This window comes from Excalfactoria chinensis, chromosome 25 (genome assembly GCF_039878825.1).
Source record: "Excalfactoria chinensis isolate bCotChi1 chromosome 25, bCotChi1.hap2, whole genome shotgun sequence".
In the NCBI taxonomy this organism is placed as follows: Eukaryota; Metazoa; Chordata; class Aves; order Galliformes; family Phasianidae; genus Excalfactoria; species Excalfactoria chinensis.
In genome coordinates this window covers 1,686,561-1,704,601 of record NC_092849.1, presented here as the reverse complement: position 1 = coordinate 1,704,601, position 18,041 = coordinate 1,686,561, and the positions used below count along the sequence as shown (strand labels likewise).

Sequence of the window (18,041 nt, the reverse complement as noted above, 5' to 3'; positions counted from 1 at the left end):
GGCGGGGATTGACGGCAGCACTTCCGGGAACGGAGCGGGGCCGGCGGGCACCATGAGCTGGTGAGGGCGGCGGGGCGAACCGGGATCGAACCGGGACCGAACCCGGACCGAACCGGGACCGAACCCGGACCGAGCCCGGAGGGGCTGCAGGGGCGGATCCCGGAGCTCCAGGCCGCGTTGGGGTGGGGGCTTCGCTCTGGGCCTGCTGTGGTCCCGCGGCCTACACCGGGTGGGCCTTATGGGGTGGGTGTGGGGCGGCCAGGTAGGCCTTATGGGGTCCGTATGTTCAGTGGGCACATATGGACCCTATGGGGTGGGCAGCTGTAGGGCGTACAGTGTATGGGGCAGGCCTTGTAGGGCAGGCAGCTTGAGACCCCATAGGGCAGGTCGGTACTGACCCTATGGGGCCGGTGGGGCTGTATGGGGTTGACAGGTCGGTACCGTATGGGGCACGGAGCTGCAGCACCAATGGGACCCTATAGGCACACAGCACAATATGGGGCCGCCCCATAGAAATAAGGCCAGGATTCCCACCTGTGTAAGGTGGGCTCAGGTTGCAATGCACTCAGGCTTTGGGTTTGCTCTGCTTGCTCCATCCCAGCATTGCTGCGTGCCCACGCTGCCCCTTTGCTGCAGCCATGGAGCTGCCTTGATGCAGCCATGGAGCTGCCTTGATGCTGCAGCCATAGAGCTGCTTTGATGCTGCAGCCATGGAGCTGCTTTGATGCTGCAGCCATGGAGCTGCTTTGATGCTGCAGCCATAGAGCTGCTTTGGTGCTGCAGCATGGAGCTGCCTTGATGCTGCAGATGGAGCTGCCTTGATGCTGCAGCATGGAGCTGCCTTGATGCTGCAGCCATGGAGCTGCCTTGATGCTGCAGCGTGGAGCTGCCTTGATGCTGCAGCATGGAGCTGCTTTGGTGCTGCAGCGTGGAGCTGCCTTGATGCTGCAGCATGGAGCCGCCTTGATGCTGCAGCATGGAGCCGCCTTGATGCTGCAGCATGGAGCCGCCTTGATGCTGCAGCATGGAGCCGCCTTGATGCTGCAGCATGGAGCCGCCTTGATGCTGCAGCATGGAGCCGCCTTGATGCTGCAGCATGGAGCCGCCTTGATGCTGCAGCATGGAGCCGCATGCTGGCCGGCTTGCGACGCACGTGCTGAAAGATCTCTTTTGCTTCTTGCAGCAGAGGAATAAAAGGCTGTTGTGTGAAGCAGGGGTTGGTGTCCCCATGGAAGCTTTGGGACTGGCTGGGGAGCTGAGATGGCCCCGTTTCTTTTCCAGCTCCAAACCCCACGTCAGTCGTTGGGTGTGTTGCAACTCATGTGTCAGCGTGGGGACTTGGGCCCTGCCGGGCTCCAGCTGTGTGTGAGGGACACAATCAGCCTCAGTGCAGCCTCAATGCTTGGCCCTCAGCCTCAATGCTTGGCCCTCAGTCTCAATGCTTGGCCCTCAGCCTCGCTCATTCACGCAGCTCTGAGTGCCCCGATGAATCGCCCCATTGATGTGGGGCCGGGCTGCGGGGTTCGCTGACGCAGTGGATGCGGCGCCCCGGCTCTGCAGACGTCAGAGGGAGAAGCAGCCGGCGTGGGTGAGCTCCGTGCAATGGGTGAGCTCTGTGCAATGGGTGAGCTCCGTGCAATGGGTGAGCTCTGTGCAATGGGTGAGCTCCATGCAGAGGGTGAGCTCTGTGCAATGGGTGAGCTCTGTGCAATGGGTGAGCTCCGTGCAATGGGTGAGCTCTGTGCAATGGGTGAGCTCCGTGCAATGGGTGAGCTCGGTGCAATGGGTGAGCTCCGTGCAAAGGGTGAGCTCCGTGCAATGGGTGAGCTCCGTGCAGAGGGTGAGCTCTGTGCCCCCTTTGGGAGCAGGCTCTGTTTGCTTTCTGTGTGTGCCTCACCCCAATGAGGGGTGTCCCAACCCCAGCCCCTTTTGGGGTCACTCATAGGGTTGGATCTGCGTCCTCGGCTCAACCTCAACGTGTGATGTGATGAGAGATGTCCCCTGACTCGTGGCTCCCATCCAGCCCTGATGTTGTTCCTTCTTCATCCTTTGCTTTCCTTCCTCCTGGTCAAACAGTCACAGCATCCTTCCCATAGGCGTTACAGAGAGCCGTGGGCTCTTTATGGGCTCCTTTATGGGCTCTGCTCTCTCAGAGCTCAGCCTGGTTCAGAGGCAGTTTGCACATCCAGCTGTGAGGCTTTCTAAAGCTCTGTGGCTTCCTTTGGACCTGTGGGGTTCGGGCAGCAGCTGTTGGTGCCCTCAGAGCCGGGTCAGCCCCTGCAGCTCCCTATGGATGGAGCTGAGCTTGCTGAGCTTCCCATCCCACTGAGCGCCTCGTTGGTGGCAATCTGAAGGGTTTTTAAGGCTCTTGGAACCAATTTAGACCAAATGCTTTGCAGCTCATCAACAGAGTCCCCAGTTCCTCCTCCTTCGGCTCCTGGTGGTGGGGATGGGAAGGGGCTCGGAGCTGCGAGCGCGGCGGCACCGCTGCAACAGCTGCTGTTCACTGGGAGGAAGAAACAACACGCAAAGCAAGTGGGGATGGCCAAGCAAGTGGGGATGGCCAAGCAAATGGGGATGGCCAAGCAAGTGGGGATGGCCAAGCAAGTGGAGATGGCCAAGCAAATGGAGATGGCCAAGCAAGTGGAGATGGCCAAGCAAATGGAGATGGCCAAGCAAGTGGAGATGGCCAAGCAAGTGGAGATGGCCAAGCAAGTGGAGATGGCCAAGCAAATGGAGATGGCCAAGCAAGTGGGGATGGCACAGCAAGTGGGGATGGTGAGGCGGCACAAAACCCAAAACCTTGGGCCTTCCACACTCAGTGGTCAATGGCTTATGGTCCCACCATGGGCAGTGGGTCGTGGTCACTCCGTGGTCATTGACTCATGGATCCTGTATGATCAATGGCTCGTGGTCCGTCAATAGTCAATAGACCTTAGTCAATAGCTCATGGTCCCTCCATGGCCAACAGGCCTTGGTCAGTGGCTCATGGGCCTTCCATGGTCAGTGGGCCTTGGTCAATGGCTCGTGGTCCCTCAGTGGTCAATGGGCCTTGGTTTGTGGCTCATGGTCCCTCCATGGTCAATAGTCAATGGCTCATAGTTCTTCCTTGGCCAATGGGCCTTGGTCAGTGGCTCGTGGTCCTTCCATGATCGATGGTTCATGGTCCCTCAATGGCTACTGGGCCTTGGTCTGTGGCTCGTGGTCCCTCTGTGGTTAATAGCCAATGGCCCATGGTCCCTCAGTGGTCAATGGGCCTTGGTTTGTGGCTCATGGTCCCTCCATGGTCAATAGTCAATGGCTCATAGTTCTTCCTTGGCCAACAGGCCTTGGTCAGTGGCTCATGGTCCTTCCATGATCGATGGCTCGTGGTCCCTCAATAGTCAATGGGTCTTGGTCTGTGGCTCATGGTCCCTCAGTGGCTAATGGGCCTATGGGCCTTGGTCTGTGGCTTGTGGTCCCTCCATGGTCAATAGTCAATGGCTCATAGTTCTTCCTTGGCCAACAGGCCTTGGTCAGTGGCTCTTGGTCACTATATGGCCAATGGGCCTTGGTCAGTGGCTCGTGATCCTTCCATGATCGATGGCTCATGGTCCCTCAATGGCTACTGGGCCTTGGTCTTTAGCTCGTGGTCCCTCCATGGTCAATAGTCAATGGCTCATAGTTCTTCCATGGCCAACAGGCCTTAGTCAGTGGCTCGTGGTCCTTCCATGATTGATGGCTCATGGTCCCTCAATAGTCAATGGGTCTTGGTCTGTGGCTCATGGTCCCTCAGTGGCTAATGGGTCTTGCTCTGTGGCTCGTGGTCCCTCCATGGTCAATAGCCAATGGCTCATGGTTCTTCCATGGCCAACATGCCTTGGTCAGTGGCTTGTTGTCCTTCCATGATAAATGGCTCATGATCCCTCCATGATTGATAACCAATGGCTTGTGGTCCCTCCATGGTCAATAGTCAATGGCTCATGGTTCTTCTCATGGCCAACAGGCCTTGGTCAGTGGCTCGTGGTCCTTCCATGATCGATGGCTCGTGGTCCCTCAATGGCTAATGGGCCTATGGGCCTTGGTCTGTGGCTTGTGGTCCCTCCATGGTCAATAGTCAATGGCTCATGGTTCTTCCATGGCCAACAGGCCTTGGTCTTTAGCTCATGGTCCCTCTGTGGTTAATAGCCAATGGCTCATGGTCCCACCACGGTCCATCCAACACTCTCTATCTCCCATTGAAAGCAGAGGCTGGATGGGATTCCAGGTGTTGCTGCAGGTCGGACCCGCTGCTCTCAGTGTTGTTTCCCATCCTTGACGCCATCCAATGGGACGAAGCAAAGTGCTGCTGAGCTGCACGACGGGGATTTCTTAATTATTATTTGTTCCATCTCCTTTGTGCAGGTGGCAAAAAAGCTGCGTTAAAAGAGTTGAGCCTCAACGGCGTTTCACAACCGTGCTTAAAAATGGATATTTTTGTAGCATAGTCAGGGCCTAAAACAGCCTTTGCAGAATCCAGCTCACCCACGCGCCTGGTGTGAGTAATTTGCTTTTGATGGGTGAGTAAAACATCGTTATGTGGGTTTTTTTTTTCCACGCTCATCTCGGAATGGGTGGGAGATGCAGATTCTGCCATGGGGTTGGATTTGCTCCGAGCTGTGCAGGGAGCAGAGCAATGCAATGCAGGGAGCAGTGCAATGCAATGCAGGGAGCAGAGCAATGCAATGCAGGGAGCAGTGCAGTGCAGGGAGCAGAGCAATGCAGGGAGCAGGGCAATGCAATGCATGGAGCAGAGCAATGCATGGAGCAGAGCAGTGCCGTGCATGGAGCAGAGCATTGCTATGCAGGGAGCAGAGCAGTGCCATGCATGGAGCAGAGCAGTTCCATGCAAGGAGCAGAGCAGTGCCATGCATGGAGCAGAGCAGTGCCGTGCATGGAGCAGAGCAGTGCCGTGCATGGAGCAGGGCAATGCAATGCATGGAGCAGAGCAATGCATGGAGCAGAGCAGTGCCATGCATGGAGCAGAGCAGAGCAGTGCAGGGAGCAGAGCAGTGCCATGCAGGGAGCAGAGCAATGCATGGAGCAGAACAGTGCCGTGCAGGGAGCAGAGCAATGCATGGAGCAGTGCAATGCATGGAGCAGAGCAGTGCCATGCAAGGAGCAGAGCAGTGCAGGGAGCAGTGCAATGCATGGAGCAGAGCAGAGCAATGCATGGAGCAGAGCAATGCAATGCATGGAGCAGAGCAGAGCAATGCATGGAACAGAGCAATGCAATGCATGGAGCAGAGCAGTGCCTTGCATGGAGCAGAGCAGAGCAATGCATGGAGCAGAGCAGAGCAATGCATGGAGCAGAGCAGAGCAATGCATGGAGCAGAGCAATGCAATGCATGGAGCAGAGCAGTGCCATGCAGAGGCTGCACGTGGACGGCAGCGCCGAGCTCAGACCCATGTTTGCATCTCTCACACCTTTCTGTTCCCCTTGTGCTGCAGGGCCACCCGTTCCCCACCTGTTTGTGGTGATGAGGCTGCAATGCAGCCAGCAGTGCTTGCTGTGGGGGTCCCGGCCCCTCAAGACCCCCTCCTTGCTCCTCCCCACCCCCTCCCATGCTATGGGGAATCAGGCCTGTGCACGGTGCGGAGCAGCTCCAGCAGGAGCGTTTTGAGATGCATTGGAATCAGTTTTTCTCCTCTTTTTTTTTTGCATTTCAGTGCCGTGTTTGGAGCCCGTTGCTATGAGAAGGGATGGGGGGGGAGGGAGGTTGATGGGGGGGAGCAGGGTGGGACGGTGCATGCGGTTGCCATGGACACGGTGTAGTACAGCAATGAGCCCGGAGGGATGGAGCAATGGATCCCAATGGTGGTGGCGGCTTTGTCACCTGCACGGGGCTGCAGTTCCCTGCTCTGAGGGCACCCGGTGCTGCGAGCTGCAGCTCATGGGGCTCCTCCTGGGCTTTGGAGGGGGTTTGTGCAGCACAGCTTGCTCTGCTGGTGCTTGTAGGGGATGCTGTGAGCTCTTCCTGCTCCCTTGTCCTCATTGGCTCAAGCTGGCCGTGCTGCAGGGCATGGGGACAACACGGTGCTCCTGGTGGCACTGCTGGGGTCTGAAGGGGCAGCGTTAGGGGCTAAACCCACCATAGATCCCATAGGGTGGATCCCATAGGATGCACCGTGGGATGGTGGCAATGCAGCCCACCTGCAGGGCATGGGATGGTGGCAATACAGCCCACCTACAGGACATGGGATGGTGGCAATGCAGCCCAGCTGCAGGACATGGGATGGTGGCAGTAGAGCCCACCTACAGGACATGGGATGGTGGCAATACAGCCCACCTACAGGGCATGGGATGGTGGCAATGCAGCCCACCTGCAGGGCATGGGATGGTGGCAATACAGCCCACCTGTAGGGCATTGGTTGGTGGCAATGCAGCCCACCTACAGGACATGGGATGGTGGCAATAGAACCCACCTGCAGGACATGGGATGGTGGCAATGCAGCCCAGCTGCACGACATGGGATGGTGGCAATACAGCCCACCTACAGGGCATGGGATGGTGGCAATACAGCCCACCTATAGGACATGGGATGGTGGCAATAGAACCCACCTACAGGACATGGGATGGTGGCAATAGAACCCACCTTCAGGACATGGGATGGTGGCAATAGAGCCCAGCTGCAGGACATGGGATGGTGGCAATGCAGCCCACCTGCAGGACATGGGATGGTGGCAATGCAGCCCACCTACAGGACATGGGATGGTGGCAATGCATCCCACCTTCAGGCTGCCCCGGGGGCATAAGGAGCACCCCCCCCTCCACATACAGAATGGGTTGCTATGGTTGATGCTGCTGTCCCTCCCCACCCACGTTCCCATGGGGTGCAGCAGAGTGGGAGCTCCGTTCCATCTCCATCTCCCCACTGAGCTGCACCCCTTTGCCCACGAGGTTTGTTTGCAGCTCCCTGATGCATCCCTGGGTGGGTGGGTGGGTTTGGGGGGGGGCAGAACTGAGATCCTTTGGTGCTCAGCCCTGGCTGTGTGTGCAGAGAAGCCAAGCAAATAGCTGGCATTGCTGGGGGAGCTGCAGAGGGAGCAGAGCGCAGCTTCTCCCACCTTCCCCTCCCTGGGGTTGCTGCTCATCCCTCAGCAGCAGCTCGCTGGGTTCTCTCCACCCACGTTTCTCTCCCCGCTTTCAGCCCTTCCCACCCTGCTCACAGCTCTGCCCTCCATGGCAGCCCCCAGCCCCATGGCAACCCCAACCTCATGGCAACCCCCAGCCCCATGGCAGCCCCATGACAGCCCCCCAGCCCCAACCCCATGGCAGCCCCAAACCTCATGGCAACCCCTCAGCCCCATGGAAGCCACCCCCAGCCCCATGGCAGCTCTCCAGGCCTCATGGCAGCCCCCAACCCCATAGCAACCTCCCAGCCCCATGGCAGCCCTCCAGGCCCCATGGCAACCCCCAGCCCCATGGCAGCCCCATGGCAGCCCCCAACCCCATGGCAACCTCCCGGCCCCATGGCAGCCACCCCAACCCCATGGCAACCCCCTGGCCCCATGGCAGCCCCATGGCAGCCCCCCAGCCTCATGGCAGCCCCCAACCCCATAGCAACCTCCCAGCCCCATGGCAGCCCTTCAGGCCCCATGGCAGCCACCCCGGCCTCATGGCAACCCCCAGCCCCATGTCAGCCCTCCAGACCCCATGGCAGCCCCCAGCCCCATGGCTAGCCCCCTGGTCCCCATGGCAGCCCCCCAGCACCATTGCAGCCCCCTGTCCCCATGGCAGCCCCCAACCCTATGGCAGCCCCATGGCAGCAATGCAGAGCGCTGGGCTGACTCAGCTCAGCTCTTCAGGAACATGATTTCAAAGGATTTCACACCCCAAACAACAGCCCCGGCGCTGCCTGGCTCAGCAGAAACGAGAAAGCAAAGCAAAAAGGAAGGGAAAAAGAAAAGCAGCACTAATGCTTTGCCCTCTTAGGTGACTCCTAGACACCAAGTGTGGGGCTGTGCTGTCTCTGTGCCCCCCATGCTGTGCTGCTCTGCCCTTCCTTTCTGCTTCTGTTCCCTTCTGCTCGTTGGTTTGTTGTTTTTATGTGTGTTTGTGTTTTTCTGCCCGCGGATCCGTATGAAGAAAGCAAAAAAGAGTTGGCAGCAACGGGGGGAAGGTTGGCTCCAATTGTCACAGAACAACAACAGCAGCAGCCACCCAAAAAAACAGCAGAGCCAATAGAGGTGGCTTTGCAAAGGGTCGCGTGCTGCAGGTTGTGATGTGCTGCAGGTTGTGATGTGCTGCAGAGTCATGATGTGCTGCAGGGTCGTGTGCTGCAGGTTGTGATGTGCTGCAGGGTTGCATGCTGCAGGTTGTGATGTGCTGCAGGGTCGCATGCTGCAGGGTTGAGTGCTGCAGGGTCGCGATGTGCTGCAGGGTCGCGTGCTGCAGGTTGTGATGTGCTGCAGGTTGTGATGTGCTGCAGGGTCGCATGCTGCAGGGTCGAGTGCTGCAGGTTGTGATGTGCTGCAGGTTGTGATGTGCTGCAGGGTCGTGTGCTGCAGGGTGGTGTGCTGCAGGGTTGCGTGCTGCAGGGTCGCGTGCTGCAGGTTGTGATGTGCTGCAGGGTGGTGTGCTGCAGGGTTGCGTGCTGCAGGGTTGTGTGCAGGGTCGCGTGCTGCAGGGTCACGTGCTGTAGGGTCGCGTGCTGCAGGGTTATGTGCTGCTGGGTGGCGTGCTGCAGGGTCGCGTGCTGCAGGGTCGCGTGCTGCAGGGTCGCAAGCTGCAGGGTCGTGTGCTGCAGGGTGGCGTGCTGCAGGGTTGTGATGTGCTGCAGGGTCGCGTGCTGCAGGGTCACGTGCTGCAGGGTCGCGTGCTGCAGGGTGGCGTGCTGCAGGTTGTGATGTGCTGCAGGTTGTGATGTGCTGCAGGGTCGCGTGCTGCAGGTTGTGATGTGCTGCAGGGTTGCATGCTGCAGGGTTATGTGCTGCAGGGTCGTATGCTGCAGGGTTATGTGCTGCAGGGTCGCGTGCTGCAGGTTGTGATGTGCTGCAGGGTCGTATGCTGCAGGGTTATGTGCTGCAGGGTCGTATGCTGCAGGGTTATGTGCTGCAGGGTCGCGTGCTGCAGGGTCACGTGCTGTAGGGTCGCGTGCAGCAGGGTTTTGTGCTGCAGGGTGGCGTGCTGCAGGGTCGTGTGCTGCAGGGTCGCGTGCTGCAGGGTTATGTGCTGCAGGTTGTACCCAGACAGATAATTAGCCGAGTGGCATCACGATGCTAATGGAGGTATTGACTGTGCTGTGCTTGTGGAGCTGTGCTGCCTTCCTTTTGTGCTGGAGGAGAGCAGGGAGGGTTTGCGATCCCCCCCCCATAGCACAAAGCAGGGACCCCCAGCCCTGTCCTTATAGCACTGCCTGAGCATCCCAAACCCCATAGCTGTGGGGTATCCATGGCTCCTAACCCCACAGCATTGCCCTATAAGCTCTGAGCATCCCAGACCCCATAGCTGTGGGGTGTCCATGGCTCCCTACACTGCAGCATTGCCCTATAAGCTCTGAGCATCCCAAACCCCATAGCTGTGGGGTATCCAGCCCTCCTAACCCCACAGCATTGCCCTACAAGCTCTGAGCATCTCAAACCCCATAGCTGTGGGGTATCCAGCCCTCCTAACCCTACAGCATTGCCCTGTAAGCTCTGAGCATCCCAAACCCCATAGCTGTGGGGTGTCCACAGCTCCTAAACCCACAGCATTGCCCTATAAGCTCTGAGCTTCCTCCCCCCACATGGTGCAGGTGGGTCCGAGCCCTTTCAATTACACCTCAAACACATTCATTGCCATTGAACTGTGCTTTCCCCTTGATGCAGCCCCACACTTTGGGGGTCTCCAGCCCCACACTGTGAGCTCTCCCTCCTTCCCCCTTCACCTTTTACCACCCTTTGCCCACCTGCTTCTCACTGTGGCCCCGTTCCCAGCCAGCCACATCCCAAAGCACAACCCATAGTGCAGGAGGGGCAGCTGGCCCGGGTTTATATTTGACCTCAGATAGGAAAACATTGAGCAAAATCCCTGTCGGTTTGTTTTTTCCCCTCTCATTTTTGGCTCTCGTTTCCTGTAAGGCACCGACCCGGCGCCGTAATGACACACCGTTGTTTCTAAAGGAGGGGTGATTCACCCAGCAGGGAAAGGGTTAAGAGCCCAAAATGACACCGGTTGAAAGGAAGGGCAATAAACAGGCAATAAACAGGAAGCCCAAAGCTGCACTTATGGGCTGACTCAGGTCGGCGCTTCGTTACCTTAATTACACGGTTGGTTTGGAAACAGGGACAGAACTGGGCTGGATGGAGGTGGGGAGGGCTCGGGTTGGTGGGCAGCGATGGGTCGTGGCTGCATTGGGTTGTGACTGCATTGGGTTGATGCATTGGGTTGATGCATTGGGGGCTCCTTGCTGTAGTAAGGGGGTGGTGGGAGCAGCCCTTGGGGATGGGATCCAGCGCAGCATTGGGCTGCATTGCTGCTGGGATCCAGCGTTGGGCTGCATTGCTGCTGGGATCCGGCATTGGGCTGCATTGCTGCTGGGATCCAGCATTGGGCTGCATTGCTGCTGGGATCCAGCATTGGGCTGCGTTGCTGCTGGGATCCAGCATTTGGCTGCATTGCTGTTGGGATCCAGCATTGGGCTGCATTGCTGCTGGGACCCAGCCCAGCATTGGGCTGCATTGCTGCTGGGATCCGGCACAGCATTGGGCTGCTTTGCTGCTGGGATCCAGCATTGGGCTGCATTGCTGCTGCGATCCAGCATTGGGCTGCATTGCTGCTGGGATCCAGCATTGGGCTGCATTGCTGCTGGGATCCAGCATTGGGCTGCATTGCTGCTGCGATCCAGCATTGGGCTGCATTGCTGCTGCGATCCAGCACAGCATTGGGCTGCATTGCTGCTGGGATCCAGCACAGCGTTGGGCTGCATTGCTGCTGGGACCCAGCACAGCATTGGGCTGCATTGCTGCAGGGCTGGCTTTCCTTTGGGGCTGTGCTGGGAGATGCTCGATGTGTTTGAATGGAGCATCGCCTCCATGGCTCGATGCAACACCCCGAGGGCAGCAGTGGAATTAAAACCCCATTATTCTCAGGGTGGTCGCCTGCTGGTAAGGACCTGAGCGGGCCGGCCTGCAGTGCTGGGTGATGCTTGGAGTGCTGCTCACCAACCAGTTAACCCACAGCGAGGGCACCATGTGGGTTAACTGGGATCCGGGTGGGATGCAGCAGCAGCCCCATAGGGCCGTGGTGCCGCCAGGTGAAGCAGCTCACAGCCTTACTCCCTTTAATGCCCTCTGCAACAAGCTTTGCTGTTGGCATTGTAACAGAGCACGCTCCCAACACCTTTATTCCTATAGGAGAGCGCAATGCAGCCTCACAGTGGCTGGGGGTCTCAGTGGGGTGCTGGGACCCCACATCCACCCCCCTGCATCACAGATACGAGCTTTTGCTGCACGGCCTTTTGCTCACGGTTCCCTCCCTTCTCTCTCTTTCTTTCCCAGGATCCCGTTCAAGATCGGGCAGCCCAAGAAACAGCTTGTACCCAAGACGGTGAGTAAAACCATTCCCCGTTTTTAGCTGCAGCCTCTGATCATGTGGCTGTGAGTCAGGGCGCTGCTTTGGCTCGCCCCACTTTGCGAGGAGGCGGCGGGGAGCGAGCGGGACCTGCAGGCCGTCATTGCTCCATCCCTGCTGCAATGCGAGCCCTATGGCTGCACTGCTCCATCCCTGCTGCAATGCGAGCCCTATGGCTGCACTGCTCCATCCCTGCTGCAATGCGAGCCCTATGACTGCACTGCTCCATCCCTGCTGCAGTGAGAGCCCTATGGCTGCAGTGCTCCATCCCTGCTGCAGTGCGAGCCCTATGGCTGCACTGCTCCATCCCTGCTGCAATGCGAGCCCTATGGCTGCACTGCTCCATCCCTGCTGCAATGAGAGCCCTATGGCTGCACTGCTCCATCCCTGCTGCAATGCGAGCCCTATGGCTGCACTGCTCCATCCCTGCTGCAATGCGAGCCCTATGGCTGCACTGCTCCATCCCTGCTGCATTGCGAGCCCTATGGCTGCACTGCTCCATCCCTGCTGCAATGAGAGCCCTATGGCTGCACTGCTCCATCCCTGCTGCAATGCGAGCCCTATGACTGCACTGCTCCATCCCTGCTGCAGTGAGAGCCCTATGGCTGCAGTGCTCCATCCCTGCTGCAATGCGAGCCCTATGGCTGCACTGCTCCATCCCTGCTGCAATGCGAGCCCTATGGCTGCACTGCTCCATCCCTGCTGCAATGCGAGCCCTATGGCTGCACTGCTCCATCCCTGCTGCAATGCGAGCCCTATGGCTGCACTGCTCCATCCCTGCTGCAATGCGAGCCCTATGGCTGCACTGCTCCATCCCTGCTGCAATGCGAGCCCTATGGCTGCACTGCTCCATCCCTGCTGCAATGCGAGCCCTATGACTGCACTGCTCCATCCCTGCTGCAGTGAGAGCCCTATGGCTGCAGTGCTCCATCCCTGCTGCAATGCGAGCCCTATGGCTGCACTGCTCCATCCCTGCTGCAATGAGAGCCCTATGGCTGCACTGCTCCATCCCTGCTGCAATGCGAGCCCTATGGCTGCACTGCTCCATCCCTGCTGCAATGAGAGCCCTATGGCTGCACTGCTCCATCCCTGCTGCAATGCGAGCCCTATGGCTGCAAGGAGCGCTGCGCCAGGCCCGGCTGCTGCATGGAAAGGGGCTGGGATGGCTCTGCTTGGAGGCAGCGCCGTGGCCTGCCTTCCTTTTCCTCCCTTCCTTCCTTCCTTCCCTCCTTCCTTCCTTCCCTCTCTCGGCGCTGTTGTTTGTTCCATCGCTGAGCAGATGGAGGAGGAGGAGTGCTTCAGATCGCTGAATAGAACTGTTTCCAAAGAAAGGCTCAGAAGCTGCTCAGTGCTCGGGCGTGAATTCATTTGTGCCGCGCAGCGTTTGCTTTAGAAGCAAATGGAAGCAGCGTTTTGTCTTGCCGTGGTTGCGCGGCTCCCATCCCCGCTGCTGCTGCAGCTGCTCCTTGCCCTGCACAGCCTCACCCTGAGCACCAGCTTGAGTTCCTGCTCCAAGATGTGCAGCCAGCAGCCGGCTCCAACCTGCTGGTGCAGCATGCAGAATGCAGCATGCAGGCTGTGCAGCATGCACAGAGAGGAACCCATTGCATCCCTGCATCTTTTGGCCATGGGGTGGGCAGCACCGCAATGCTGGGACGGACCGAAGGGCTTCAGCACTGCACCCCCATTTATTCCTACTTTCCAGCACCTGCCTGCTGCTCTCCCAGCTGTCAGAACAACCTGCCCTGGGAGCTGTGGCTGTTTCCATCCCATCCAGCCCCACATTGAACCTGTTTCCCCTCTCCTTGCTGGGGGCAGCGCAGCAGGTCGCATGCGATGCACAACCCCACACACACACAGTGGGATGGCTGTGAGCCCCCCGCAGTGCTCAGAGCCACGGGGACAGCACCATTTCCAGGCCCGTCCCCATCCATCCTCCCATCCCTAAAGAAGCAAAGTGGTGCCAGTTGGCTGCTCGAGCTCCAGCCGTCGGGGAGGTTCAAAAGCATTTGGTCGAGCTGCTGTGCTCTGCCTGGCTGTGTGCTTTGGACCCGGGGTGCAGCGCTGTGCCAACAGCCTGAGCTCACCCAGGGCGCCTTTTTTTTCCCTCTTGTTGTGAGCTTATCTGTGTTCTTTGGATCCGTGTTTTTTGGATCCGTGTTTTTTCTATCCCTGTTTTTTCTATCCGTGTTTTTTTGCTGTCAGATCTGGCCCCATTTGCAGTTGGGAGCCGATGAGTTGAGGCTGCACTGGGGATTAGTCACAGCTCCCCGTGCCCACTCGCTTCTCAGCCTTTGAAGGAGGGCAATGTGTCAGCCCTGCGGGAAGGGAACCCCAGCATGGAGTGCTGCCCGGTCAGCCGGGGTGATCTCCCACCCCCCCAGGCGGCCTCTGCTTTCTTTCCACCTTAACCTGGGCAAATCCTATTGCAGACAGCATAATCTCTCCCCTCCTCTCCCCTGCCAGGAGCAGCTGGTGCCGGCTGGGAGGGCTCGGACCGTGGCCCCTGGAACTAATGCCCATTGATGGGACTTAACCCTGTTAGAATCCTGTCCGTGCCCAACGCTTCCTGCTCAAAAGCCCATCCGTAGATGAAGCTTCTTATGGCAGAGATGTTCCCCCAGGGGTTATGCAGGACCCAGAGCTGCTCTTGTCTTGAAGCTGAGCCGCGTCCCCTCGAGGCCGTGCAGTGCTCCTCACCAGGGCTGAGTTATCTGAGATGGGAAGGATGCGACACGTGTCCCTATAGGGCTCAGAGCCGCACATAGCTATAGCTATATAGAGCTACAGCATGGCTCTCACCTGTTGGGATGGGCAATGGGATCGCGGCCCCTCCGGACCCTCCCTTGCCCTGCTCACAGGGGGCTGCTCTGCTAAGCTGGGTGAGTCAGCTTGGCAGGGCTGGGGGCTCACTGACTCATCCAGCAGCTCGGTGCTGCCCCGGGGTGGGACGGAGCAGCAGGATTCCATGCAGCTGTCCCGCTGTTTCCATTGGGCTCCAACAGAGAGATGCAAATCTGGAAGTAACGGCGTTGGAAACGTGGCAGGAGTTGTGGGGTGAAATCGGGCGAGGTGGATTGAAGCATTCGGCCCAACTCTGTGCTCTGCAATGGGATGCTCACCCAGAGCACCTCCATGGTGCCAACATCCCATTCAGCACCTTTCCGACCTTGATGGTTCTTTGGGTATGGATGGGGCTGGTAGAGGATGGGTTGGTAGAGGATGGGTTGGTAGAGGATGGGTTGGTAGAGGATGGGTTGGTAGAGGATGGGCTGGTAGAGGATGGGTTGGTAGAGGATGGGGCTGGTAGAGGATGGGTTGGTAGAGGATGGGCTGGTGGAGGATGGGTTGGTAGAGGATGGGTTGGTAGAGGATGGGTTGGTAGAGGATGGGTTGGTAGAGGATGGGTTGGTAGAGGATGGGTTGGTAGAGGATGGGCTGGTAGAGGATGGGTTGGTAGAGGATGGGTTGGTAGAGGATGGGTTGGTAGAGGATGGGTTGGTAGAGGATGGGGCTGGTAGAGGATGGGTTGGTAGAGGATGGGCTGGTGGAGGATGGGTTGGTAGAGGATGGGTTGGTAGAGGATGGGTTGGTAGAGGATGGGCTGGTAGAGGATGGGTTGGTAGAGGATGGGTCGGTAGAGGATGGGCTGGTGGAGGATGGGCTGGTAGAGGATGGGCTGGTAGAGGATGGGTTGGTGGAGGATGGGCTGGTGGAGGATGGGCTGGTAGAGGATGGGTTGGTGGAGGATGGGCTGGTGGAGGATGGGCTGGCAGCTGGGTTTGGTGATGCTGGGGGTCCCTCCTGGCTGTGCTGGTTGCCCACCCCTTGCTGGTGGAGTTGTTCTCTATGGCAGAGCTTGGCCCCATGGCAGAGCTTGGCCCCATGGCAGAGCTTGGCCCCATGGCACAGCTCTGCTTCTTGGAGAGGATGAAGCGTTCCTTCCCTTCCTGCTCTTCCCCAGCAGCCGTCAGCAGGCTGAGCCCGTTGGAACGTGTAGAAATCAGCGCGTCCTCCTCTTATAGGAAGGGAAATTCACCTCGGGGGAGCCAGGAACTCCAGCACAGCCCCTTATTTCCATCTCTTTGTAGTGCTGCCTTTGGTTTCGTTGCGGCGGCGATAGCGATGCTGCCCTGCAAGCACGAGGGATGCTGGCGGCAGAGGGAACGGGCTTTGCAAATAGCACTAAGTGGCTGAGAAAGGAGAGCGTGGCTTCCTTACAAGAGCTCGGCCTCCTTGATGTGGATTTATTAAGGAAGCAGCCGTCCTGCATTGAGCAGCACGGATGCCTGGAAGGAAAAGCTCTTGCTGCGGAGCCAGGGGTTGGTTGTTGAGCGCAGAGCGGCGGCGGAACAGAAGTGGGTTATTGGGATGCAATGGGAACTTCCCTTTGGGATATTGTCATTTTCTCGCCTGGACTTCTTGTCCTCGTTACTCTTAACGAGCTAATCCAGCCCGCAGCCTCCGCGTTGGTGACGTTGGGCTGTTGAGGATTGCCACCTTGTTGAGGATTGCCACCCTGTTGGGGATTGCCACCCGGAGCGGCGTGCCGTGCTGGATGTGTTTGTGGGACGCCTTGCTCTCTGCTCACCCTCCTTGCCATCCCCGTGGCCTCCCACCCATGGGTGCTGCCAGGCCGGCTCCTCTCTGGGCCCCATCCGTGCGGACGGGAATAGAGCTGAGTGGGAGGCAGTCGCTGCTGTGGGCATGGAAATAAGGGCAGCTGTCGGTGGTGATATGGCACGGAGTCAGGGCGGGCAGCTCGCCCCGTGGGGGGAGCACAGGGGACGTGTTGTCCTCTATGAGAGCAGCGGGGTGTTGGGATGGGATGCCCAGGGGGGTGCTGGGGTCACCTGGAGGTGTTGAGAACAGTGGGGGATGTGATTATGGGCATGGTGGGGCGGGTTGGGGTTGGATGTGGGGCTCTTGGTGGCCTTTTTTGACCTCTGTGGTTCTACGGGCATGGTGGGGTAGGTTGGGGTTGGACTTGGGGCTGGTGGTGGCCTTTTCCAGCCTTGATGGCTCTATGGGCAGGATGGGCACAAGTTGGGGTTGGTTTGGGGCTCTTGGAGGTCTTTTCCAGTCTCCATGATTCTGTGGGTGCGGTGGGATGGGTTGGGGTTGGACATGGTGGTCTTGGTGGTCTTCTTTTGACCTCCATGATTCCATAGCTGTGGTGGGATGGGTTGGGGTTGGACATTGTGGGACGGGTTGGGGTTGGACATGGTGGGATGGGTTGGAGTTGGACATGGTGGGACGGGTTGGGGTTGGACATGGTGGGATGGGTTGGGGTTGGACATGGTGGGATGGGTTGGGGTTGGACATGATGGGATGGGTTGGGGTTGGACACAGTGGGGATGGGTTGGGGTTGGACATGGTGGGATGGGTTGGGTTGGACATGGTGGGATGGGTTGGGGTTGGACGTGGTGGGGATGGGTTGGGGTTGGACATGGTGGGGATGGGTTGGGGTTGGACATTGTGGGACGGGTTGGGGTTGGACACAGTGGGGATGGGTTGGGGTTGGACTTGGGCTTCTTGGTGGTCTTTTTTGACCTCCATGACCCCATAGGCATGGTGGGACGGGTTGGGGTTGGACATGGTGGAATGGGTTGGGTTGGACATGGTGGGACGGGTTGGAGTTGGACTTGGTCTTGGTGGTCTTTTTTGACCTCCATGACTCCATAGGCATGGTGGGATGGGTTGGGGTTGGACTTGGTGATCTTGGCCGTCCTTTCCAACCTTGATGGCTCTGTAGGTACAGGTCGGGGCGATTCTATGTTGGGTGTTGGGGGCCTGTTTCCCTGCCCTTCCATTGGGTGCCATTGCAGAAGGGAAGGGGCTGAGCGCCTCTGCAGGCCGCTCCGTTGTTTGGCCATCATTTGCTTGTGGAGGAGCGGAGCGCGGAGCATTGCCACGAGGACCCTCCCCACGCTGCAGCTCCCTTCCAGGACCCACCGCCCTCCAAAGGACACGGTTGTGAGTCACAGCCGACCCCGGTGTGTGTTTGCATCCCAAACAATTCACACCTCAGACGTATAAATAGAGCTGCAACACTCGGTTATTTTTGCAGCCGGAACAGCCACGTACAAACAGAGGGTGCTGCTTCCCCTCGTGCTGCTGAGCTGACCTCCAAGGCTGTGGCAGCTGCGTGGCTCCATAGCGGGCGGCCCCTTTTGTGCCCCCGCAGCTCTCCATCCCCGTCCTGCAGTGCCCATTTTTAGCAGTGCAAAGGGCAGCCGGAGCCCGACGCGGCTTTTTCATCCCTGTGCAGCCCCGGGATGGTGGGAGCCGATGGTGCCAGCAGCTGTTTGCAGGCTGCGCTGCAATGGGGCTGTGCCAAAGCACGTCGGCTGCTGAGCCCACAGCGTCCCCACTGTGAGCCCTGAGCTGTGCCCGACCCCACAGCATTGCCCTATAAGCTCTGAGCATCCCAAACCCCATAGCTGTGGGGTCTCCAGCACTCCCGACC

The 18,041-nt window shown here is 58.8% G+C and overlaps 2 protein-coding genes across 3 annotated transcripts in view; both read left to right on the top strand.

Annotated features, from left to right (window-relative positions):
* The window catches only part of BIN3 (bridging integrator 3), a 33,784-nt gene continuing 15,743 nt past the window's right edge, over positions 1-18,041 (top strand). The window contains exons 1-2 of one of the 2 annotated variants that reach the window (XM_072357089.1): positions 1-60; positions 11,500-11,548. In XM_072357089.1, coding sequence (XP_072213190.1) covers positions 53-60; positions 11,500-11,548 — 57 coding nt within the window. In that variant the 5' untranslated portion in view covers positions 1-52. Of the gene's footprint in view, positions 61-4,383; positions 4,539-11,499; positions 11,549-18,041 lie in introns of those variants that run through there. The other variant, XM_072357090.1, reaches the window with a different exon arrangement.
* LOC140262673 (uncharacterized) lies at positions 2,542-9,864 on the top strand. Its single transcript, XM_072357146.1, is given in 5 exon segments — positions 2,542-2,778; positions 8,515-8,861; positions 8,928-9,000; positions 9,003-9,125; positions 9,829-9,864. Coding segments are annotated over 5 exon segments (816 nt in total).